The sequence below is a fragment of the Neolamprologus multifasciatus genome, chromosome 19 (assembly GCF_963576455.1).
Source record: "Neolamprologus multifasciatus chromosome 19, fNeoMul1.2, whole genome shotgun sequence".
Lineage (NCBI taxonomy): Eukaryota > Metazoa > Chordata > Actinopteri > Cichliformes > Cichlidae > Neolamprologus > Neolamprologus multifasciatus.
In genome coordinates, this window is record NC_140457.1 from 23432225 (window position 1) to 23457266 (window position 25042).

Below are 25042 nucleotides of genomic sequence, written 5' to 3' on the forward strand. Positions count from 1 at the left end.
TAACAGAAATGTTTTCAAGCAAACTGCAGCAGGCTATACTTGGATTATCTTTAACATATCAAAAACACCGTGTCACCAGGTAAGATTTTACACTGCAATTTTACTGCAGCGTCTCTGATTTCTGTCTTTTTTATTTGGTTTTCTTTTTTACAACTAGATTTCATAAAGTTCTTTGGGTTTTGTTTTTTTTCTCCTCTCTGAGGTTTAATATCGTGCAAGCAGATTGTGGCCTGTCTGATGCTTTAAAACACATCGAAGATGAATTTTGGACTTTTGGTCTGTGTGTTCAGAAAGAAGCCAAAGTGCATTTTGGAGGCGACAAAGCTGTGAATTTGCCTTGGCATCCTCAATTAGAGTCTGTGCTGAAAGATTGCTGTTTCGGACACAAACGATCCCAAAGCAATATCAATATCAATAAATTATCAATAAAGTTTGATCTTAAAAGGGGAGGCACTTTGGCTTCTTCTTGAACACAGCTTTAGAACAATTTTTAACCCTCGACATCATCAGCGTGATTTTTTTCCACCCAAGAAACTTAAATAAATTCATGATTGATACAAATTAAATCTCATATGCAAGTTTAGCTTTATTACAACCCTAACCCTTATACCTGAAGTTTCATAAACACTCCAGTTTCAAAAACTTTGAATTTTCTGGCAACTACTTCAAGGTTCAGTCTTTACCGGGTTAATGGGTCTGGCTGCACTATGATTTAAAATATAGTGAAACAAGTTTTCTACTTTTCAACTGAAAATACAGACAAAGCACTTCCCCACTGCTTTACCCATTTCAGCTGCCTTTTCCCTCTTTACACAGACTGTACTCTTACATCCAGCACAAGAGAAAACTCGATTATATTTTACAAAAAGCAGCATGTCGCTAAAAGAAGTGGGGGGGGGTTACTACAAGCTCATCAAACCCCAAACAGGAAGAGTAATACGATTATATCAAATATATATCAAAGAAGCCAAATCCCCAACGCTTTTTAGCTACTCTACCTGATAGCACACAGGACCGGGGTACAAGAAGCACACCCAGGACTAAACTGGTGGAATCAGCTTAGGCTAAACAGCAAGCGCTCAGTCATTAAGGTTTATGGTCAGCTTCCCAGTTCATCAGCACGGATGACTTTAAATTAAAGATTTACAGCGTACTGCTAACAAGCTGAAGCCACTTGTTCCACCTCAAAATGGGAGAAAAAAATAATCCTTTAAGCGTTTGTTCTTCTAAACCCAACACCCACAACTGAGCAGGAGTCTGAGAGGACGGTTTGTATTGTAGACATTCACATAGAGACGGCCAGTCAACACATGCCAACTGCTTAAAGAAAGAATAGTGCATTTACACTGTGGCAATACTGTGCAGAGAACAGTCAACGTTAGTGACAGTGTGCTAAAAATCGGCTCACCTTTTTATTTCTCCTGAGTCACTTTCTTCTAAAATATCACGAGGGAACTAAATGAAGGAATAAAAGGTAAGAAATGAGCCTCAGCCTGGTTGGCAATGAAAATATGCTGACACAAGCCTCGAGTCAAACTGCTTTCGCTGCCAACTGTATCTCTACACCTCCTTCTTTCTCCAAGACTGCAGTTTAAACAGCACAGCAGCCACAGACAAGGACATACAATCAGTTGGGGAAGTGTTCGTTTGAGGGAAGTTTGAGTTTTCTTGAATTTATTTGAAGTTTGGACCAGTTTTCATATATTGTAATCATTTTGTGGTAATATGTAGGTTTTGAGATGTTTTGGAAGTTAAAAAAAAACAACTTATTTTTTCACCCTTTTCCATCATCTTGGAATTTTAGAGTTGGCTAGACTGGTAGATATCCAGTTTGCTCCAATTGAGTACAAGAATATGATCAAATCTTCCCACTGGTGAAGGTGGAACCAGTTTGTTTTTAGCTGTTTGCACATCAAAAGAAAGGGAAAAGTGGCTGATTATCTGCTTGTTGACTAGTCGGGTCTCTTTGGCTAAACTGAAGCTCTGTGCATTTAGTAAAACATGGCAAAAATCACGTTAAAGGTAAAAATAAGCTCTCAGGAGCTCTCTGTGCAACCGCACATTACTGACATCAATCTGCATTTCAGCAATGACTGCAACGCATTAAAGGTCCCTGTCGATTTCAACCCTTTCTGGACCTGCACAGGAACCCTGTGTATTGATCTCCATCAGTCTTACACTCTGGTATTCGTCTCTTTCCCCTTCGCTGACCTTTGACCCTCTGTCCCTACAAACACCACGCTCTCCTGCAGAGTGTAAACGAGACGTTGTCACAACGTTCTTTTAAAGTGTTTACACTGGCTGCGGATTTATGCAGCGCACGGCGTGCCATGTCCCGCCGGAGCGTCTCTAACCTAAACACAACCCTCCAGTGGAGCGGGTTTTGGCCCATGTATGGGACGAGTGTTTACCCCGCACCCATCAGTCTGACTGGTCCCAGGCGAAGCAGAGCCTTTGCTCCGCCAGGCAGCACTGGATGCGAGCTGGGACGATGCCCGATGGAAGATGAACAAGCTCTTAAACTTCCACGTGTAGGACGGCGGATTCTGGGAATGGATTAAATGAAGCGTTGTCCACTCAGCATTATCTTAAGTACCACTCCGTCACCCTCGTTTACACCCGAGTTCTTCTCTGATTATGCAGGAGGAACACCAGAGCGGTGGCAAAGACCGTAAACGAGGTCAGCTCATCAGACAGAGGCGGCTGGAGGCGTTACGGTGGGTTCACGCGGCACCCGGGTGTGGCTGGACAGGAAACCAGTTATGTGAGAAATTCACCAGCGGTCAAAGAAGCAATCAGATTTTTGGATTTCATCACTGTTTATCTGAGGTTATTAGATACATCTGTCTGAAATTCTTCTATTTTATTGCTTTTCCCCCATGAATCAGTTCATTAAGATTACATTTCACATCATTTAGATGTCAGAAATGTCAACGTGTCCTCAAAATATTGCATAATAATGATAATTAGACAGAAAAAAATATTTATCGAATACTGTCAGCACCATTAATGGTTAGGGAATCAAATGTCATTATTATACATATTTGTTTTCCATTCATTTATTAGAGGGATTAGCGAACTGGAGACATGAGGTTGGAGTCTTCTAGGGGGCATTTTCCTCACTCTATTTTAAGTTTTTAGGAAGCACCAATGAGCAAAGTAATAATTAACTGCACCCCTGATCGAAATATGCAGTTAGCATCGTTTCAAATTTCATTGCCAAGCTGATGCAGTGTGAACACAGAATGGGATATGTGGATAGGTAGCAGGATATATTTAATCATCTAAAATCATCACACAGCCCTGAGGAATCTTGTTTACATACTATGTACATTCATGGCTACAGTGCAAAGAACAAAAAAGAAAAAAAAAGACAGGACTAAAATTTAAAATTCATCCAAACTTGTTCAGAATTAAATTATTATGCAAATCGAAAACGTCACAACTCCGTTAAATTCTTAAAAATCCTCAGAAATCCTCAGAAATAAATATGCAGTGTTATAAGAACCATAAAATTTGTGCGATAAGAAGGCCACTTTGCATTTAAACGATGACAACTACGACACAACTCATGAACTCATCTATCGCCTGAACGGACGATTTCCAGACTAATTACTGCAAAACGAATCTCTTACTTTCCTAAACTTCGCCGTCCCCAGTATCGTTTGTTGGGTTTGCGTGCTTCGGTAGAAATCAACGAGGAACATTTAAAGCCTTAGCGACGGATGGCGAAGGCTGCTCTGAGAGAGAGCGAACAAGCAAAACATCATAGCTGCTAAAACGCTACAACAACAACATCTCAATACCCAAACTGAAGGGCGAACACGAACCCAACGAAGGACCATTCGGGGACAGCCCGACTGACCTGTCACAGCAGCATCAGACGCATTTAATTGGTGGCTTCTGTCCCTACACTGATCTTACACAGTTTAAATGCATCTTTGCTGTTTTGTCTGATGACTTTAGGAGTACCTCCAATGTGCTATTAATGCATCTCAGTGCAACTTTGGCATTAAATAAAGAGCTACGAGTGAAGATCTATGAAGAGGTGCACTAAATGTACTTTTTCCCCATTTGTGAGTGCGAAATGTAAAGAAATTGCAGTACTATAGTTTTGGTTTTCATGGAAAAAGTTTGATGTCCTATCTAAGAAAAACCTAAATAGTTTTTAGCATATAATCGCTAGAAGCCCCTTTTTAAAATGGATTGTTTTAAACCTGTAATTTCAACATGTTTTGAGTATTTTTATGTTGTTTCCAATACCAATAACATCTTTGGTTGCAGCCACCGTTATAGCCAGCGATAAGCTACCTGCCCAAGTACAACTTAAAAAAAACTTTACAAACAGGTATGAGGTGGATAAATAAAATATAAGAGGAAATAAAGTGAGCGGAATGACAGAAATGACGATGTTGACTGTGCAAAGTTCGGAAATGATCGCTCATTTCTCCGAGATGATGACATGAACGAACTGAAAGGCAAGACGGTTCACCTACAACTTTAAATAACACGTCTGATAACACATTTCCCAAACCATTTTTCTGATTAGCTTTCAATTCCATGTCACTGTGCTCCCTGCACTGATAAATACTGAAGTAAAACTACCACACATCTTACACGACCAGTCGAGAATTTTTTAACATGATAGAAATTTAGTTTCTTGTTGAATTTGTACATTTTAAAAGGCAACAAGCCTTCTCTTAAGATTTTTTATTTTTAGGAGTTAAATTTATAGCAGAATGACATTTTCAGAAGAAGGCAGCTGTTACCTTGCGGTTCTCGACCTCTCCAGATCAACCTGGTGTCCAGAGTCCTCTATGACCAGATACCAGTCCCAATGGAGAGTGCTCATTTTTTACAAACACTTGTGTCTCTGAAGCAAAATGAGTTAACTTTTGAGTGTGGCTGCCTGTTCCTTCTCTGCCTTCTCTTTGGCCTTTTCCTTCCCCATCAGCTTCTCCTCTTTCTGAAGCATCACCATGATGTCGGCCACCTGTGAGGTGGAGATGTCGATGTCCTCCTTGTCGATCAGTTCCACTACCTGAAAAAAACCAAACATTTTTTGTTTAAAACCACAGAATAGAAGACAATTGAAGACATGTGGAGGATGTACATGCACATAACAATACCCTCAACTTTTGATGATGCTTATAGAGCGCTTTTGTACTTATGGGAAAGACCAGAACGTTTTGGTGAGACTCAAACAAAGGGAAGTATTTTGGATGTAGAAATTACAGGATACTATGTTTTTGTATGTTGACACTATTTTGTCCTGGTTTATAGTCTCCCATTAGTTTTCATTACTTCTTTTAAAGGCTTGTATGATGAAATGGGCTGGAGATTTTTTTTAGGTTAAACAGAAACATGCCGTACATTTGAAATGTTTTTAACAAGCCGAGACTCTTTGAGTTTGTTCATTTTAAAGCATATCAAACCTCTAGAAACACATTAAGACTGTGGTATGTTTTTTAAAAACAAAAGTAAAAACTGTGTATAAAACATATGTATTTGGCAGTCAAGTTGGCAACATGACCACAGTAATGTTAAAAAAAATATATCCCTCCAAACAGAAACTGCAGGCACTGAAAAATCAAGCCAACAGTAGATACCAAAGAGTGCAGTTCTTCAAATGGCCACTAGAGGTTGGTATAATTTATGAATCAGATGAATCTGTTTTTTTTGTTTGTTTATTTTATAAAAACTGCAGTTCCTTGTGGTATGCTGGATAGCAGCTCCAAGGCCAAATTCGGATCGATAATGACCCATTTTCCTCCTGCCTTACCAGTGATCAAGGTCGATCACACCTGCGCTTAAGGACTGATCAGGGAGTTACTTGGCCATGGATCCAAAATGCTAATTCAATAATCTCTTAGCAATTTAGCTTGGAATAGAATAGAATAGAATCCTTTAATTGTCCCACATGGGGAAATTTGGTTGTAACAGCAGCAAAAAAACAAAACAAAACAAAAAAAAACATATACAGAACCAGAACAGGACACAGAACAGAAACACACACAATTTTTACATATTTACATCCTGGACAATAGTTACCAAAACAGAGTACTGTACAGTTGTCAACAAACTGCTCCTGTGTGATTAGAAAGTGTTGGACTTTAGGACAAACTGCGACCAACTTTACTAACACATGCCTTTATTTCAACTCGGCTCGACTACTGTAAACACTGTATGTTGGAGTCAGCCAAGGATCTCTTGCACGTCTTCAGCTCGTTCAAAATGCTGCTGCCCGCCTCTAAACTGGCATGAACTGTCCTCTCTCCACTGGCTTCCTGTTCATGACAGAATTAATTTCAAAGTCCTAACGCTGGTTTATAAATGCCTAAATGGTCTTGCTCCCCCCATACCTTTCCCAGTCACTTCAGCCTTATATTCCCGGACCCTTAGGTCAGCCGACCAGCTGCTGTTGGTTGTCCCAAAATCTAGGCTAAAACATGGAGGAGAACGAGCCTTTTCAATTATGGCTCCTAAACTTTGGAATACGCTGCCTTTGAATATTAGACAGGCATCTTTGCTTCCCGTTTTTAAATTTTGAAAACTCACCTTTTTTCTATAGCATTTAGACTGGTGTGAGTTGATATGTTTGTTATGTGTTTATGTGAGTGTCAGTGTTTTTTTATCTTGTTTTTTTACCCCTTTGTTTCTGTACAGCACTTTGGGCAAACTTTCTGTTTTTAAATGTGCTATATGAATAAACTGGATTTGGATTTGAACTTTGGAATCAGAGAACTGACCCCAACCCAGCGCGTGATAAGGTGAGCCGTGAAATCAGCCGCTGCTGAACTTCAACAGGTAACAAACTGATGAGCATTCAGGCTGCAGCCTCCGTTTCTACCTGTTCATGTGTCTACAGTAGAATCACCGTGACGATCGCTTTAAAGTCTCTTTGTGTTGGTTTTAATCTTGTATTTGTGTTGTTGGCTTTGTGTTTATACTAGCATCTGGAACTCTAGCCTGCAGGTTTATATTGTTAAATAGTAATTATGAGACAGTTTCAGATCATTTTACAGGGTAACATGACATGAACGTAACGAGCGTCTTTAACCTGGGTGTGATTCAGTATCGTACTGCATTACTTTAAAGAAAAGTGTTCTGTGCAATAATTACTTTTTGAGTAATGACCCCAACACTGGTCACAGCAAAGACAGGACATACCTCCAACATGCACAAACATTTGAGCACTCAGCATTTTGCATGTATGTAATATCATTGATATGATATTGATAATGAAATCGAAATTGCTAAATTCTTATCATTTCCCATCCCTAACAATGTTCCTCATAGCAGATCAACTCACTTTGATGACGTCGTCGATGTCAATCTTCCCGTCCTTGTTGTCATCGAGAGCCTCGGCGATGCTCTGCAGCTTGTGCTCGGGAATGTTCTGGATCTGTCGCATGACGTTGATGAGCTCGTCGATGCTGACCAGGTTCTCCCTAAATGTATAGAACAGACTGTATACAGGAAACGGTTACCAGGTTTGACAGGACGTAAAATGTGGTGGAGAAGTCTAGGGTCAACATGCTGCATTCAAGGCTCCCAAAAAATGAGCAAAAAAAACACACCAATCAAAAAAAATTTGGGGCAATTTGTCATAACGGCAGGATTAATTGAATTTGATTTAGTTAAACGCATTTATTCATGCTGAATGCAGCATATTTATTTTAAACTAATTTCTTTAAAGCTACCCTATGATAGAAACAGAAGCTTACATGCCAAATAATGTCCAATACATCCTTTTTTTTAAGATTTCGGAGACTTTCGTACAGTCTGAACAAACATCAAACATTTCCAATCATTTTATTTTAATTAAATGTGATTTAATTCATTAAATAGGTTAAAAAAGAAAACAAAAAAACAACAACATTTAGCACGTCTGAAGCACAGCAACCACATGTAGCGAGCAGAAATGGAAGCTGAGAATAAGATGAGAGCAGTGTTTGATCCTTTATTGCACCGTTTCAGCATCTGAAAAACCATGCTAGCATGTTACAAGCAAGCAAATGGCGGTTTACCCCAGGTTTGCTTACCTCTTGGCACCGCTATATTTAGCAAAGAATAATCTGTAAAATTTCAAATGAATTAGGGACTCAATTTAGTCAAAAAGACCAAAAACGACATTAAAAAAAGGTATTATTCACTTTTGAGGGGGGAAACCTTTTGTTCCCTTTGTTATCTCCACCACCATTTTACAGTAACACTAATGATGATGATGATGAAGATGAAGATGGTGATGGTGACGATGAAGATGATAAAGTTATCAATTACAAAGACAAGCTATGTTAGATACACTGATACATGTCATGAAGCGTTTGGGTCAATGATCCATAAGCAACATTTTGATGTTTTCATCCTGTTGTCATTGTGTTTACCTGCTGATATAAAGTATAAACATGTTACAAGTGTTGCTTTAAAAATCAAGGAAATGTAATCTGAAGAAGATCAAAGTACTAAAGGCCAGACTGTGCGGCTTAATTTGTTTAGCTTGATTTAACTGATGCGGACTCTACTAAAATCAACTTGTTTAACTTTTACAAAGAGGAAAGATGTACTCTATCCCATCAGATATATGCTAACAGTGAGTCTGTCTATGCAGTCACAAGCCAACGCGAACAGCGCTCTTCATTAAAAGGTTGCTTGTGGATCCTTCACTTTCAAAAGCTTCATGGCTTTTACAGACAAGCACACACGCAGCTGCACAACCATGAGAGCGGTCTAGTTCAACAGCAGTTGGAGCACATCGATCACTTCCTTTATTTTTGTGACAAACACTGATCATTTTTGGCAAGCGTGCCTTTGGCTTTTGGGCAGAGAAAAGCTGTCTGCTGCTTCCTGCCTCCAGTCTTTATTGAAAGCTTTACTGTCAGCTGATCATGCCCTGACTTCTGCTTAACACAGAGACGCTAAAGTGATGTTTCAGATGGCTCAGTTAGCCTCGCTAACTGATATTTTGCATATAAAAGGATAGATACAGATGTCAGTAGCCAATCTTTGTGTTGTATTAAGAGCTTTTGTTTGCTTTGAATATAAAATATTCAAAAGTGATGAAGAGCTAAAAGACTTATAGTCTTTCTATAGAATGGTAAAATAACATTTTACTATGATTTATCTGTTTAACCAAACCACAAGTGGGAATAAATAACTTAAAGTTATTCATTTCATAAGCCCTGTTGGCTGTTAATACGATTGAGGCGTCTCACTGTGGGGAACGCTCGGTCAGCATTGTCCTTAGAAGCTTCTATCAACACTCTAGCAGGGGCAGCCCTCTTTTTTAAAAACAAATTAAATCATTTCTCATTCATTCAGCCTACCTGAGCAACCTACAATAGATAAACTGGGTCAGGAAGCTGTGGTGAGAGCTAGAGTGATCTGGCTAGTGTAGTGGTTAGCGCTTATGCTACTGTGCCATGTGGCAATAATGCAGTTAGCTTGGCCAGCTAGCTATTGTGCTAGGTACAAGGTGGCAGCTAACACGCTCCAAAGCCTAACTCTATGGCAAAGTCTAGTCTGTTAGGAAGATGTGAGCCAGTGACCAAGGTGTTAGCTTGCTCAGGTAGCGCATTAAGCTAGCACTCAGGTTAGCAAGAAGAATTTGAATGAAAGACAAAATGTGTCAAAGGGAACCAGATGGTTGTTATTTGACGCAAGTGTCACAGCTGCCAGTCTATACTGGCTGAACTAATGATGTAGAGCAAGGGTGTCAAATGTAATCGGCCCACCAAAGACGCCAATCTGGCCCAATAGATGTCTCTGGAAAATGTGAAGGGAGGGGTAAATTTTGGACGTCTAACTGTATTTTCACAAGTTTTATGGCATTTTCTACTGATATAGACCACGCCCCCTGCCATTCATACTACACTACTAAACTACAGTAAATCAGAGATAGATGAACATGAAATGACACAAAGTTACCATTTTCACTATGTACTATAGAAATTTTGGATTTTTACAGTGAGTTTACTGTAACAAAAAATAAAAAATAGACACCGTGGATCAAGATCAAAGTGGGGTGTATGTGGCCCACCATGTAAAAGCATGTAGAGGCGTCTGAGGACAAGACTGAGGGAGCGTTCTGCACAATAAGACACCAAAATGAAAAACAATTATAGAAACAAAATAAATAAACTGAAAAAATATAAGTATAAGTCATTAGTAAAATTGTTATTTTGAACTTCGGCATTAAGCCAGAATTTAAAATGGGTGCTTAGTAACAAAGCAGGTAAAGAAATTTCTTAGATGTTAAATTATTCATCTGCAGGGCAAAACTATCATGACGCCAAGTTCCCTGAAATCAAAGAGTCCCCCAGTGAAAACAGTTACACGTGACAGATCCAATTCTGTCTAATGCTATACGGCAGCTTCTCTCACAGAAGCTGTTACGGCTGCTGTTTTCTTACCCAACAGGTGGGGTGGATCCACTGTCCATCTGTCCATCCAGGATCACCTTGTCCTTCTCCAGCTCCAGGATGATCTTGTCAATGCGACCGATCATACGGTTCACCCTCTTAGAAAGCCGCTGGCTGGCCTTTGACTCCTCTATGGCCTTCTCCTGACCAGTCTTGGAGAGCTCCTTTTTTATCTCCTCCAGATCCTGGAAAACAGGGCATAGATGCAAATTTTGCACACACACAAAACCCCCGAAACAACCACATAAAACAACTCATGAAAAGCCAAAGAAGATGGAGCATTACAAATTAATACTCTATTTTGAGGTAAAACTGCTTTAAAAAATTAGGCCTGATTGGCAATAAATCATTAAATTTGTCCATTGAAGCCAAAATAAGGCACCTCATTGTACTCCTGGACATCATCCTTCAGCTCTTCCAGCTCCTCTTTCTCCAGAGTCAGCAGTTTCTTCTGCTCCTTCAGCTTTGAGCAGGCATCACTCAACAGGTCAATCTCTTCCTTGGTGATCTCCTCTGCCTGGAAGTTATAAAAAAAAAAAAGAAGAAGAAGAAAATATAAACATATGTCCTTTTAAATCAAGACAACCTAATCTGAAGTTCACAAAAAAGTTACTTTTTTAGATTGTGAATTATTACCACAGCCACGTGGTAGATGGGAGCAAGATGGGTGTATACCACTACATGAACCAGGTCAAACACTGTCTTCACTTATCACGTATAACACGTGGATTTGATACAAAACAAACCCTAAAACAACTAAATATAAGTGGTAAAAGAGGGAAGCTGGCAGGCATAGTGGGATACTCCACATAAAAAAACAACTGTGGCACTACAAAGGTTGTCAGTTAAGGATGGAAATGTTACACGGCTTGAAGGACTGACGAGGGGAAGTCCGTATAGACGTGGGCCAAACAGCATCTCTTTAAGAAATTTAAAAAATAAAAGTAATGAGTGGGAATTTTTATAAGTTAGAAAGTGCTGACAAATACTCACCACAGGTTATTAGCGCAATTTGGCCTAAATATATGGACGTTTGCGTTTGCTGTTTTAAATTTTTTTTTAAAGAAAAGAAAAAAAAAATTCACATTCAGAAAATACGACTTCCTCCGAGTCTTTATAACAGGTCTGAAACTGGAATCTGTACGATTTTCATCCCAAAGCTGAACCTGCCCTCGCTACATTGTTGTTGCTCTCATCTGCAAGCACTAAGCAGTCACTGGTTTATGTCAGCATCAATTTTGTCATGAATTTGGAGGGTACTTCCTCTAACTCTGATTATGTTCTCAGTCTTGGGGAAAAAACACGCTAGTGCTGTTTAACCCACATCTGGATCTGCTCAGAGGAAGACCAGACACCATAGGTTCAGGGATAGAACAAGTATCAGGGATCATTTGGGAGGAGGTGTTAATAAAGCCAACCTGGAAACGCAGAAACCTCTGCCACTGCTCAAACTGCATGGTACAGAATGAAAAGGCAGCAGCAAGTGAGTGAAAAATAAAAAAAAAAGACATCAGGATATGATACAATCAATCTCTTCTGTTGTCTGAAATTAAAGCTCCAGGTAAAGGAAACAATACAACATGATATTACGTGTAGTAGAAAACTGGATGTGTGCAGCACATGAGGCAGTTTTAGAGGGTTAAACTGAAAAGCTTTATTAGAATTCTGACTTTAAGTCAAATGTTATATAAATGCATAAAAATATTAAACATGTAACAGAATAAATAAAATAAATGTTATCATCTATTACTAACGTTACCTTGAGTCCCTCTATAATGGGTGCGGTGTCCTTCAGTGTCTCTGAATCAGCTGCCTTTTCAGCTTTAGATAAAGCTGGCTCTGCCTCACTGCGCTTCATCCTCTCTGCTTGAAGCTCTGGTTCACCCTCCTGCAGAAAACAGAGCATGGTTCAAACCCTATAGCAACACCTACAGAAACAACACTACAAATGACTGCAGGAAGCCTTCAGCTTTAAGGGAAATGTGTCCTAGTTGCAGTAGTTAGGGTTAGGCAGTTAGTTTTTCTTGTGAGAAACTTGCAGATTTAGAGTTAATCCAATCATGTGGAATAATACAGAAACCTTTTGATTTCTCTAAGCTGAAGCTTCAATGAAAAACAAAGAGCACATGATTCTACCTGAAAACTCACGACTGTGTAGCAAAAGCATGGCTTCTAAGGCTTGGTCAGACTCTTTTAAGGTCTTTTGGTAATAATAACTTTATCTTAAACTGGCTCATAAAGTCTGTCAGTTTGTTGGCAGTGGTATCAAAGACTTAAATAGCACCTGGCCTAAACACTGAACAGACATCATACAGAGTCAGTACCCTGGCAGCCTTCTCTGCAGCATCAGCCAGCCTCTCCATCTCTCGGTCCTTGTTGTCCTGCCGTATGGCTGCCTCCTCCTGAAGCATGGTCTCCAGTTTGGTCTTGTTATCCACTTTGGAGAGCTCCAACTCCGCCGCCATTAACTGGGCCTCTTTGGTCTGGAAAAGCAAGCAGAGGGCAGGATATTCGCCTGTATTCCAGTATTGACCGAGGCTGCGTGTTGAGCTTAAAGTACTGCCTGCGACTTTATATCCCAGCTCTGTACTGTTTACATACCACCATTTCAGGAAGTGTTTGCAGCGTGGTTTTCAGCTGGTCTGCAGGAGACAGGGTATCTGGGAGGTACATGGCTCGAGACAAAAGCAGCAGAGAGGTGGGGATCTGCTGGTTGAGATGCAGCTCCAACCACTACCAGAGTCAAACGCAACATTACAGAAGTTATTACAAATATGCAGTCAAACATACATCTTAAGAGTTTCACCCCTGATGCCATTCCTGAAGTCTCCAGACGGTCAAACCTCTACTTTACAGTATATTTACAGTAAATAATGAAAAATCTGTCTGCTGTTGGCGTTACCTGGCCGAGTTGTTCTCTCAGTCGTTCTTCTGTGACTCCCAGAGATCTCATCCCTCTGACACGACACGCTGCCTGCACTTCGTTCACATTCAGGCTTTCCACTCCCTCCTCTGCTATCAGCTGATAAACACAGAGAAGAGGTCACACAGAGTCAGGGGCCAGTGTCGCTGCATTCACCCGGGTGCTGCCGTGTGCTCGGACATAAAACAACAGGTTTATTTTTCCTTTTAACCACAGAGATTCGTACCTTGTCGTCTGCGCGGATGGCCCTCAGCTTCATGATGAGCTGGAAGCGGAGGAAGTTGTTGGTCCCAATTGACTGGAGCTCCAGGAGACGACAGAGCGCCACGAGCTGAGGTCGAGTCAGGTTGTCCAGCGTCAGCTCGTCCTCAAACAGTTTGGAGAACTTTATGATCTGCTCATTACTGGGACGCTCCCCAGAGTCCCGGATCTATAGTAATGAGAAGATCAGGGTTTAAATGAGACCAGGTTTACATGCAAAAGATGTACTGCTGTTCTCCCGTGCAAAGAATAATCCATGAAATGAATTTAGAGTTGAATATAGTCAGTGAAAGCATGTAGTAACAAGAAAATACAGAAGAAATACTTAAATTTCCACTATAAGCGCTCTTAATGGTAATCAACTGGTCACAACTCTGTTTTAAATAAAAATAAATTAATATTTTCACCACCAGAGAGCAGCAATGAGCTTTTTATTCTCCTCATTTCACACTGCTCGGTGTTAGAAAGCCGACCTTTTGGAAGAAGGTGGAGAATTCCTCCGTCACGTCGCCTTTTGCTGCCTTATTCCTCAGAGCGATCTCCTCAATGGTGTCCTGCAAGAACTTGGCCATCTCCAATTTGACCCTCAGCTCCTTTTTCAACCTCTCCTCCTAAAAAGCAAGAGGTTATAAATTCAGTGTGCTTAAAAGCACTACAGTAAATCCCACTCAAATGATGTTAGCACTGATGGTGAGACATATGAGGACCAACACAGTCTGAATCTCTACGGTCCGCTTGCGTTCAAAGCTGGAACGGATAGTTGAATCCACAACAGACAAACTGCTTCAAACATTTTTTGTCAAATACAATTTTGATGACTGGAACCAGCTTCTAAAAGAAAAGTTTTCTTTATCACGCAGGACAGAACACAGGGTACCTCCACCAAGGAGGTCATGTTTTTGGCAGTGTGGGTTTTACCGTCTGTGAACAAGCTTGAAAAGTTTTGAATGGATTGTGATAAAACTTTGTAGAGGTAGCTCACATCCACCCAGGTGTTCACTGTCAACTAATGATTTATTAGGGGAAATTGTCTCATAACTTAGTCACTGTGATCCTTACCAGTGGTTTCTATTGCCAACATATAGAAACTACTTTATAAAGACTTAAAATATCAAGTCAAGACCTGGTCAAGCTCAACAGATTAGTCACAGTGATAATAATGTCATATAGGGCTATTTAAGACTGTTACTGTCATAGTCTAGATTAGATAACCGTCTAAATAACAACTTAAGTACATTTATAATATTCCTGAATAACACAACTACATATGACATACAGTCCCAATCACAATATTTAGCAAACCCAGCATCATGGAGCTAAAAATAAATACAATAAATAAATAATCAACCACCCATTTCTGCTTACCTTCTTTGTCTGTGTCTCAAAGGTGGACGGCAGCATGTTGGGGAAGAGTTTCAGAGCTACAGGAAGCAGGAACTCCATGAAGGGAACGATGATAAACACCAGGAAGGGAAGAAGTCTGAAGACATCAGCACATGTTCTGAGAAACTGAAAGGAAATTAAAAAAAGGAAATAATATCAGCAAATGGGACAGATCTGTGTAAACTGATGGAATCTTTAAGTGAGACTGTGAGCATCTATGTTAGCACTCCTGTTTGGATTTTCAAAAGAGCCGTTGTCTCATTAGGATCCAAGCACGTGGGAGCCCATAGTATCATTTTGTGTTGCTGCAATGACGCATGCATGATTTTTTTTACCATTGAGATTTGATGTGTTTTTAAAGTGTTCTCATATTTTTTTTAAAGATTTTTCTTTCTTTTTTTTTAAACCTGGAGGGTACAGGGAAAAGTGCCATTCATTCCCACCATTGTAGTTCATATCTGCCACCAGCAGAGGGCAGCAGCAATGCACAAACTGTGTGAAAATGTTGATTTCATCTTTTGTTGTCTCTCCTTACAATCGCCCCTCTAATAAGTTTCAAAAGTCAGCACTTCCAAGCCCACCTCTATACATCCCCCGTCCACCGAATTCACTCACACAGTATTTGCATGGAGCCATAGAGCAAAGGGAACATTTGGCCTCACAAGGCTCAAAAACTGTCCATTTGATCCAACAGGAAGCACATTTGTTCAGCGCAGACCTGAACAATCCCGAGAGCACAGAAGCACTTGGCCAACACTGGCTGACTTCATTGTACGGCTGTCCAAACGTGGCTCGCTGACCATCCAGGACACAATTCCAGCGAGCTGTCTACAGAAACAGCACAGAGGGGAAAAGGCCAAAAACACGAGTCCTCCTTTCTCCGCTCTTCCCACCTGCATGTCAGTGGGCCAGTAGGGTGAAGGATTTAGGCCAGCCCGAGTGAAAAGGCCTTTGTCTGCAGGCCCATTGACATGTATATCATCTCCCAGAGTTCCACATCAAAGAAGGGAGGAGGGGGTGAGACACGTTCAAATGGAGGGACCCTTAAACGGGAGGCCTGAGTATTGTAAGGGAATATGAAAGGAGGAGATTAAGGAGGCAAAGCCAGTCCAGGTTATATGAATGGTATGTAGACGGGTTTGGGAGGGAGCCTGCTCCATTTGAAAAGGTGCAGATGGGGTCATAGTGTGGGCTTAATGGGGGGGAAGCTGCGGTCATCCTCTGCACTGACCTGCGCCATTAGCATTCCACTGAGGCTTTATATCCCAGCTGCTTTAACATAATCACAATGAAGTCAGTTAATGAATGTGTATACTGTAGGGCTCAGTGTTATGGTGTATGACGCATACATATCTCTGAATTTGAATATTAAAGAAGCAACTTTTAAAAAAAAAAAGAAAGATTGGTCTTCACTTAAGAGTTTTGTAAAACAGGTTACATCACATCATTTCACAGAATGACACACCCTACTGCACTTCTGTGTAAGTGGATATTGAGAAACATGTCGTAAAATGACTCTGCAGCGACGGCTGTAAAATCTCTGCATGTCCATAACTTTCTCCAGTACGCTTTAACACGAATAATCAAATAATAATGAATCTGAGTCACAGTTTCATCTGAATTTACAATCAAGTGTAACAAGGCAAATGGTCATTTTGTTTTTTTAATTGGGAATTTTCAACAAAACTAAAATAAATGTATAATGGCACATTCCCAAATATCAGTTTAAGGGTTTCTTTTAAGTTGGACATAAAGCAGTGAGTGAAATGTGAATTTGGCCACATATTAAAATAAGAACATGGAAGGATTCCCAGACAAGATCTCATTACATCACACAGTTAATACCTTTGTATTAAATCTATGTCTAGGTATGTTGTAGCCACATAGCCTCTGCTGTAACCTGATGTGCACCTCCCTGGAAATGTATCAACACATCTCATAACACAGGCCGCAACTTTTGTGATTGGTCTACGTTTGATTCCCGTTTTTGAATTAATCAGTGAGAGAATAACAATCATCACCACAACTCATGGATGTCAGCAAATTCCTGGGGGAACATAGCCAAAGCCATCAAACTGAACGTGAGGGAATACACAGAGTGGAAAAACCTGAAGAAAATACGTTTGCCTGACCGCAACAAAGAGCTGGCTCGCCGTCGGCCACTTGCGTAGGCTACGTTGCTCTACAAAGATTCCCTGCAGAAGTCTAAATCAGTCACTAAGAAGCATTTGCAACTCGCCAATTGTGTCACCTAAATCTGCACCATCCTGTGCTGCTGGATTGGAGGTAACAGTACATAAGTGTGAACTGAGCTGACCTGCCCACCTTCCTTGAAATGACACCTGTGTGCCAGAACCTTTGGCAGATTACCGAACAGAGTCTGAGCAGCTTGTCTCATCAGAAATATGCAAATATTTGCATTACTTCACACAAATCCTACATTTTTCATGCGGCATACTCGTGAAGCCATTTTAATAACTGGAATATATTCTGTATTAAAACAAAACTGTGTAAATAATCGAATTTATCATATTTTTAATACCATGTCCCGTTGCACAGAATTTATCAACAACAGCTGCGTTAGGGATTTGTTGTGAAAGTCACAACAAAATGAGAGATGTAGGCTGAGTGCAGAGATGGGATGAATCTGGTACACGAGGTAAAGCTTCTTCCTGAAGAGCTTTAATGAAAAGGCACAATCTGCCTGGCGCCTGATGAGTAAACGCAGCGTGCGGCCCGTTTCCATAATTGATCCCATTAGGATTGAGAGGCTATGGATAAAACGGTATAGAACAAGATGTCTGAGCTGTCAGGCTTGAATCGGTGCTCAGTCATCGCTGATCTCTTAAACTCGCGTCGGTTATCCTCAGTGGAAACTCTGAGCCGGACTAGAAAAAGAATCGTTTCCTTTCACTGGAAGCACTAAAAACTTTCATTTACTTGTTACTGAGCAACGTTTGAACGCCTCTTCATATTCTTCTGTTCATGATCCTGAGCTCTGTAGCTCTGTTACTACTGATACACCTGATCATGATGTAACCAAAGATGGCAGGAGAAACTTTTAAAACACGAGCCTCTTTTTAGCATTATCTAAATAAGCTTACATTAGCTGTGTTAGTGGGCTCAATTCACATTCTTGAAACTGACATTACTGTGTTAAAGACAAGCTAAAGCTTGTTCCAGGTGAAAAAAGGAAAGTGTTTGCTGACTGGAAGTTGGCATTAATTCTTGCTCTGGGCTACAGACAGAAGGCATATTTCAATGTGGAAATGCTGGATCTTGTAGCTTCTACAAACAATTTTTCATTTAATAAACACGCTTTTGTGCTACTCTGAGTTTGGTATAAATTAAAAAGATCTTAGGCTTAAATATTTACCCTCAGGGGCTGGAAACTAAACTGCAGCAGCCCACACACACACACACAGAGGTGTGTGTGTGTTACCAGTGCAGAGACAGAGAGCAATCACCAGGGAAAACCCTTCCTTTCACCTACATTTTTGTTCACTAACTGAAACAAAGTATAGCCTGCACTGGGATTCTGGTATGACTGTGTAGTACAAATGTAATCTTCACTTCACTTTTATAGATTTGGTCATGTCTTCTCATATCTGTGACATATGGCATACATCCCAGGCATTAAATCTGCTCATTCCAGCAGAAATCAGCAGGTTTTTACATTTCTGCATGACCGCGAAAGAATTACATGCTTTATGTGAATGTCTGAGAAAAGAAAAAAAAAAAAGGTCAGTGAGCCCACTTTCAAACTATTTCCAATGATTACACTGAAATCTTTTGCAAGGTTTTAAAAGAACATTCATTCCTGAAAAGCTATTAAAGATTAAATGTTCGCTGCCCTTTCTTACCATTAAACTAAATCAGGATCTGTAATTCGGGACAGATACATAAAAAAATGTCTAATTTAAAAATGTAAACCCCAACAGGCACCAGACGCTGCAGCAGACAAAGCCTGGCAGCACCCAAAGCAGTAACAATCTCTCCACAATGTAGCTTCTACAGAAATGACAATGTCTTGCAGCCACACTGTGCACCACTCACCTGTCTCCTCTCACGGCGAGACAGGGGATTTCCGTTCAGCACCCTCCAGAACATCCGCCCAGCAATGGTGGTATCGATCCAAAGCAGCCTGAAGCCATGGTAGTAGTGCTTGATTTCATCTACAACCCACTGTCGGAGCGTCCTTCGGACAGGCTCTGCGTCCAGCGTCGGGCTGTACACCGGCCCTCCTTCCTCCAGCTTCTTCTTCTTATCCTTTAACGAACGCAGCGACTTCTCCACCTTGGAGTCATCCCATCTCCTCCTCGTGGTATGTATCCACCTGACACCAGAGATGTCTCGCGGTCGTACTATCGTCCATTGGGGCCCCGCTCTGACCGCAGGGTACAGTGAAGGGGAAGCCCCCGACGCAAAAGCGCAGTAGAGCCGCTGTGTGTCTGAGCTCTGACAGGGACCCACAAATTCATCTGACACGGGCAAGGAAGGTCCGAACGAAGAGACCTGAGCCAAGCTGCCGAGTCGGAGCCCATCAGGTCTGAGGACACAGAGCAAAGAGTTTCAGGACCCAAAGTTTATATCAAGTCTTGGACAAAATATAAAGCAGCATTTGAAACGAATGACTTCCTATAAAAAAGGAATAGAGTGTAATTTACAGGGAGGCACAAAAAAACAAAATTAAAATAGAATTTCACCTGAACATGCTGATAGATCTTAATTTGCATATCATACAACACATTTTGGATCATTTGGGTTAATTGCCTTACTTTTGACTGGAAAGTGTGAAGGCTGTGCAGCTGAAATAGGAACCCTCTTGTAATTTCCCTGTAAGAAAGAAGAAAATAAGATTAAAGCAGGTGTGTCCTTGGGGGAAAAAAAGCCTTCGGACGGACACACACACACACACACACACGCACGCACACACAGTGTATATTGGTTTTATGAACGTCCCAGAAGCAAAACAGCACCTGATCATCAGCAGTTATCTGTAGCTCCAACGCATTTATGCAGATTTTCTTAATAAACTGATAATCATACTAGCAAAAACACACTGTGCTTAAAACTAGTCATGCAATAACATCAATCATCAAACTTTGTGTCCTTTGCAATCGCCTGTTCAGGAATACCCATAAAAGTCAATTCACCTTGAGGTTGCCCTTTTATTATTTTGGGGGACGCTTTAGTATATACATAAAAAGTTAGTTTTTGCTATGGCCACATGTTTTGTTTTGTTTTTTAAATATTCTGCTCTTCTGTATTTGTCTGTACAGAACCGCCTTGAAGTCGCTCAGTCTTCTGTAAATATCTTTCCACTGATCCTTCTTGGGTGGCTAATTATTCACACTCTCAGCGAGGCCCACAGCAGGGTTCACAGACCACTACAGTGATATGCATGCAGCTAGAAGGTGGAGTGGTGAGACACTTCTAACCAATCACACCAGAGCCGAGGGCTTGGCCACGCCCCTCTCTCACACTGCCGGCTGGAGTGAGCCCAGCATGGCCCAGCTGAACATGAGGCTGTGGCCTGCAGCCAGGAGGACAGAGAGTTTACTGGAACAGTTTCACCTTTGTGGCTTAGCAGTCATCTACAGTAGCACAGACAGAAAACCCTGGAAATACAGTGGACAACTCAACTCTCCAGCATGTCCCCAGGCTACACAGCACTGCTGTCTTTTCCCGTGTTCGAATCCCCCTGGGGGTTTTATGGTTTTGGTTTCACATTCAAACACTGCAAATACAATGAAATTCATTCTCCAAAAATTAGTCAAAAGAAATAAAAAGACACTTATGATGACGATATGAAATTGTGTACTTTCAGATAATTTGCTTTTTCCTTTCATTTTTGTTTTTGTGGTGATGTGATCACAGATAGTTGCATAGCTGCATACTGTAAAATCCTTATTAAAGCAGAAGTAAGAAAACTGCTGATAGAAGCTTTCCTGCATTAACTGTAGGAATAAACCTTCATTAAGCCTGGGCTGTTAGTTAAAATGAATAGAATATGGTGAAGTTAGGACATGTTAGGACATGGACATGTTACACCAAAGTAACCAATCATGAAACTATAACCTGGGAATAACAATATATTGAATATTGTTCAATCAAAAGGTGTGAGGCCAACTGATTGGTTGACTGGTTTACCAACTGGATCGTCTGAAAAGAAAAATCAGGGAAACTATAAGAAGATTTACATCACCGCCTCTATATTCCAAGGACGATGCTTAGAGACTAATCCTGGCCACATTGATCCGGCTCATTCAGTTTCAAAGCCAAAGGATAATTAGCGAATTAACAAATATATCGATACCGGAAACCATGACCAGAAACTCTGATTGGAGTGATGACAAATGGGAGGCCACAAAGCTTTTCACACATATAAGAACCTTACAGAGAGGCTATAGAAGCAACACAAGCGCAGCAAGACAGAAACAAATTGCACCAATCCCAACCGGTTCCCCCCACCAAAAGGCCACAGCCATGGTTAGTCAACACTGTTTAAGTCCATCCATCTAATTTTGTTTACACTGAATACACACCCCCCCCCCCCCCCCCCCCCCCCCCAAGTAGGTTAGACTTTATGCACATGTTGCTGAGCCAACCAATCCAACAACTGCTGTGAAGAACTGAAAGATGCTCAAACTAATCTTAAACTAAATCTTAATGCACATTTAGAAAACAGGAGTCTGCTGGCGTTCTTTAGAGCGACAGCAGACTGTGTGCAAACAAAACCGAGGTTTGAAACAGAGTTGAAATGCTCGACCCTCTGATTATACAGTACCCACAAAAATGTAAATATTCAATCACAGTGAATGCTAGCGCAGAGATAATGAACACTGGCATTGTGTAAATGTGTAAATCAATAACAGTGTACATGTACCTCACTATGTTTGTCTATGACGGTCACAAAGGACTGCAGGCTGGTCAATGCTCAGCCATCACAGCAATCTACAGCTCCAGGTCACTGTTACTACAGATCTTAAACTTGAAAGATTTTCAGAACTCTACTTATTAATACGTAGATTCAACCATACTACAGGAATACTCCTGTACTCATTTTCACACATGATTAGACAGGAATATTAGTTGTCTCAGGTGAGGTTATAAAAGGCACTGACCTTTCTTCATGGAAAGCAATTTGTCTGATAATCTGGGCCTAAAGCCAAGAGCACAGTCTCAGTCAGTCCACCGCAGACAGGCAAATCCCCATTATGACCCTCTCATCTATTTATACCCCCAGGCTCAGTGCAATGAGGAAAAACGTCACCTTAACTTCAGACATGATATTGATTCTGTAGCATAAACCTGTAACATCTCTAATGCCTGCTGTGGTACACCTATTAACTTTAAAGCCACAAGCACACAGACATATCAGCTGCTATGATTCCTTAAATATTATATTAGTCCTAAGAGTGATTTCATTACATTGAATTTCTTTAATTTATAAACTTGTGAGATGAAGTATCTTATTTTAGAAGCATCTATGTGACTAAGTCTCAGTACACTAATTGGTGCACTTTTCATGTCTTTATTGAATGCATTTAGAATCACAGAGCACAGGCTGGGAAAAGGAAGTAAACCAGTATGCTAGAAACATCTGCGATTTAAGGATGTGAGATTAAAACTGCAGCAGCAGACGGTCCACTGTGCTCTCTGCAGACATCTCTTTGCAAACTTGCTTTAAGACCTGATTATTATTCTACAACAAACCAGAGACCACGCTCCCTGGAAATACCAGACAAAACATTGACAAATGCCAACATTTCGCAGTTGAATCAAGAAATCCCAGAAACGCTGATGAACTGAAACACCAACTATAGGAAGGTTGTTGCTACTACTAAAAGGTCAAAAGTTCACTTGTGTCCACCAGTCTGCCTCTTGAGTGTTTATTCATGGAAGTACACGGGAAAGCTAAACTGTGTGTGTGTTTTTAGTTTGCCAGACTGTGTTTGTGTATCATTTCACTTGGAGAAACATCAGACCACATTTCATAATTGATCATGACAAAAGTCCTGGTAATTCTGAAGGGGTCACAGTTTTTTTTTCTTGCAACTTTAAGGGGACATTGCATTTTGCATATTGCAGTATTGGGGCATTAGTGTCCTCTATACTGTAAAAAAAAAATCCACTATAGCTAAACAGTCACGATGCCTTGGATTTTATATTCAAAAGTATTAAAAAAGGAGAGCTAGAATGACATAATCAATTATGGCAAAATCTATCCCAAACAGAAAGTGCAATCGTCATGTTACCCACCTCAAATTAATCAACCACAGAAAACTAGTCAATGCTGATTTTACTCATAATCAGCTGTATAAAACTGACTATTTGCTATTTTCATCTGCCAAATCACTCTGCGGCTTCAAAGTTGTGAAATATTGAGCAAGGCTAAAACAAACTGCCCTCAATCGTGAAAGTAAAGCAAGACACTTGAATCAACTACGTGAAATCAGCATAACACACAACAGAAATCCACAGATCCTACTTCTTTTGTTCTTCCTAGGTGCTGACTAATCACTAGGGAACTAGGGTACCATAGCAACGAGCATCTGCTCAAACGTACGTGTGTACGTGTGTGTGTGTGTGTGTGTGTGTGTGTGCGTGTGTAACCAGGTTGCCTTCAGATAACCAAGTTAAAGAAATTATATTGCCAGGTTGTCCTCAGATAACCTAAACCCTTGGTTACGGTTCGCTTCGAGTGTATCACTCCGATACTTCCATCGGAGTGAGACACTCTCGGTACAATTTATTCTTACAGACTCGTTTCAAATTGGTAGCTTAAAAGAATGAATGAGCTCCCGGAGTGTGATGAGTAGTCAGGTGTTTATTCCTGAAACCGGGGCCAGGACCACCTACCCTATGTAAAGGACCCTTCTAGATGCTAATATCAACAAGCTAATTGTTAGCGTTATTTGGTCAACACTGGCAGAGTAAACAGCAAGCTAGGCAGTAACAAACCAACACAGAAACCTTACCTTTGCCTTTCCTGAATTCATTCTTTAGGGATCGAGACGTTTTCATTAAAGGTGCCCGAGATCTTGTAAACAGGATTAACGCCATGCTTTCAGTATGCAAGTGGTTATCTTCACCTTAAGTTAGAAGGTAGCTATCGGGTTAGCGAGCTACTGCTTTTTCGAGAAGTCGAAACGGAAAGGCCTCTAACTTGGTACATATAACTGACAATTCCTTAGATCGATTTAACAAACCAGGCCGCATATATAACTGCAGATGGGAAAATTTAGCTCCATGTCATGCCTTCCCTGTTACGCATATGACAGCTAGCCGGGCCAGGGTTCCACAATGACGTCAAACCGTGCGGCAGCGGTTAAAAAAAGCAGCTTCCGGTGACTTTATCAAATAAAAGCCTCCATTTCAGAGTAGAAGTGAGAGACGAAGTAGTATCCGACTGCTTTATGATACCACAAATGCGAATAATTATATAATTTTATAAGACGTGTAGCATGAATTTGCGTATAGATATAATCTAAATATATAAGGAACCACAGATATGACAGATTTGTCTTTTTAACATTTTTCTTTATTCTTTTTTTTGACAGAAAAATGTACAGGCCATGACTGTACATCATTCAGAAATAAGGCAAACTAGTATTAAACGAATATACAGGGGCATATTAGGATGTAAATGAGTGTTATGTGTAAATAAATTAAATAAATACATAGACATTTTTATACGTATTTAGTTACATAAATATTTAAGTAAAGTAAGGAGATGCCAGTACTGGTAAATAAAGGGTGGGGTGGAAGGGGTGGTGAGAAGACAATCAGTAACTATGTTGGCATACATGAAATAGTAGGAGACTCTCCCACATTTCAAAGATTACCACGGCTAAGCATCAATTCATTTTTTAGTCAAGCAAGCTTGTTCGTTCAGCAGTCAGTGGACACTTAATTACACTGATGTCTGAGACAGCCTGAGAGTCAGTAACCCGGTGACCTGCATGCTGTCCAAATTTTGGGATTACCCTAGTTGGTTCAGTTCAAAATAACCCAGTGACCTTCGTGAGGTAGTTTAATTTAGTGTTTT

At 40.6% G+C, this 25042-nt stretch overlaps 1 protein-coding gene across 6 annotated transcripts; it reads right to left on the bottom strand.

Moving 5' to 3' along the window:
* Positions 1 to 271: 271 nt before the first annotated feature.
* On the bottom strand, positions 272 to 24322 carry letm1 (leucine zipper-EF-hand containing transmembrane protein 1). 6 transcript variants are annotated; one of them, XM_085142579.1, is made up of 16 exons: positions 23973 to 24322; positions 19767 to 19824; positions 19045 to 19537; positions 14971 to 15114; positions 14079 to 14216; positions 13571 to 13774; positions 13324 to 13443; positions 13023 to 13154; positions 12746 to 12904; positions 12181 to 12309; positions 11840 to 11872; positions 10804 to 10938; positions 10413 to 10606; positions 8046 to 8078; positions 7313 to 7469; positions 272 to 5041 (listed from the first exon to the last, which is right to left on the bottom strand). In XM_085142579.1, exons 1-16 carry the CDS (start codon positions 24055 to 24057, stop codon positions 4889 to 4891), a joined length of 2367 nt encoding a protein of 788 aa, XP_084998705.1. In that variant the 5' UTR covers positions 24058 to 24322; the 3' UTR covers positions 272 to 4888. The 6 variants fall into 6 exon arrangements, with proteins under 6 accessions (XP_084998705.1, XP_084998706.1, XP_084998702.1 ...); XM_085142580.1 differs by lacking the exon at positions 11840 to 11872 and having other exon boundaries at positions 23973 to 24321; XM_085142576.1 differs by lacking the exon at positions 8046 to 8078 and having other exon boundaries at positions 7313 to 7451; positions 23973 to 24321.
* Positions 24323 to 25042: the final 720 nt, after the last annotated feature.

Bases quoted from the DNA above. Each gene is read 5' to 3' on its own strand.
- letm1 (XM_085142579.1), bottom strand. From the start codon at position 24,057: ATGGCGTTAATCCTGTTTACAAGATCTCGGGCACCTTTAATGAAAACG. The intron at 13,444-13,570 runs GTACGAATCTCT...TGTGTTTATCAG, and splicing joins CCATCCGCGCAGACGACAAG to CTGATAGCAGAGGAGGGAGT. The intron at 12,905-13,022 runs GTATGTAAACAG...TTGCTTTTCCAG, and splicing joins AAACACTTCCTGAAATGGTG to ACCAAAGAGGCCCAGTTAAT.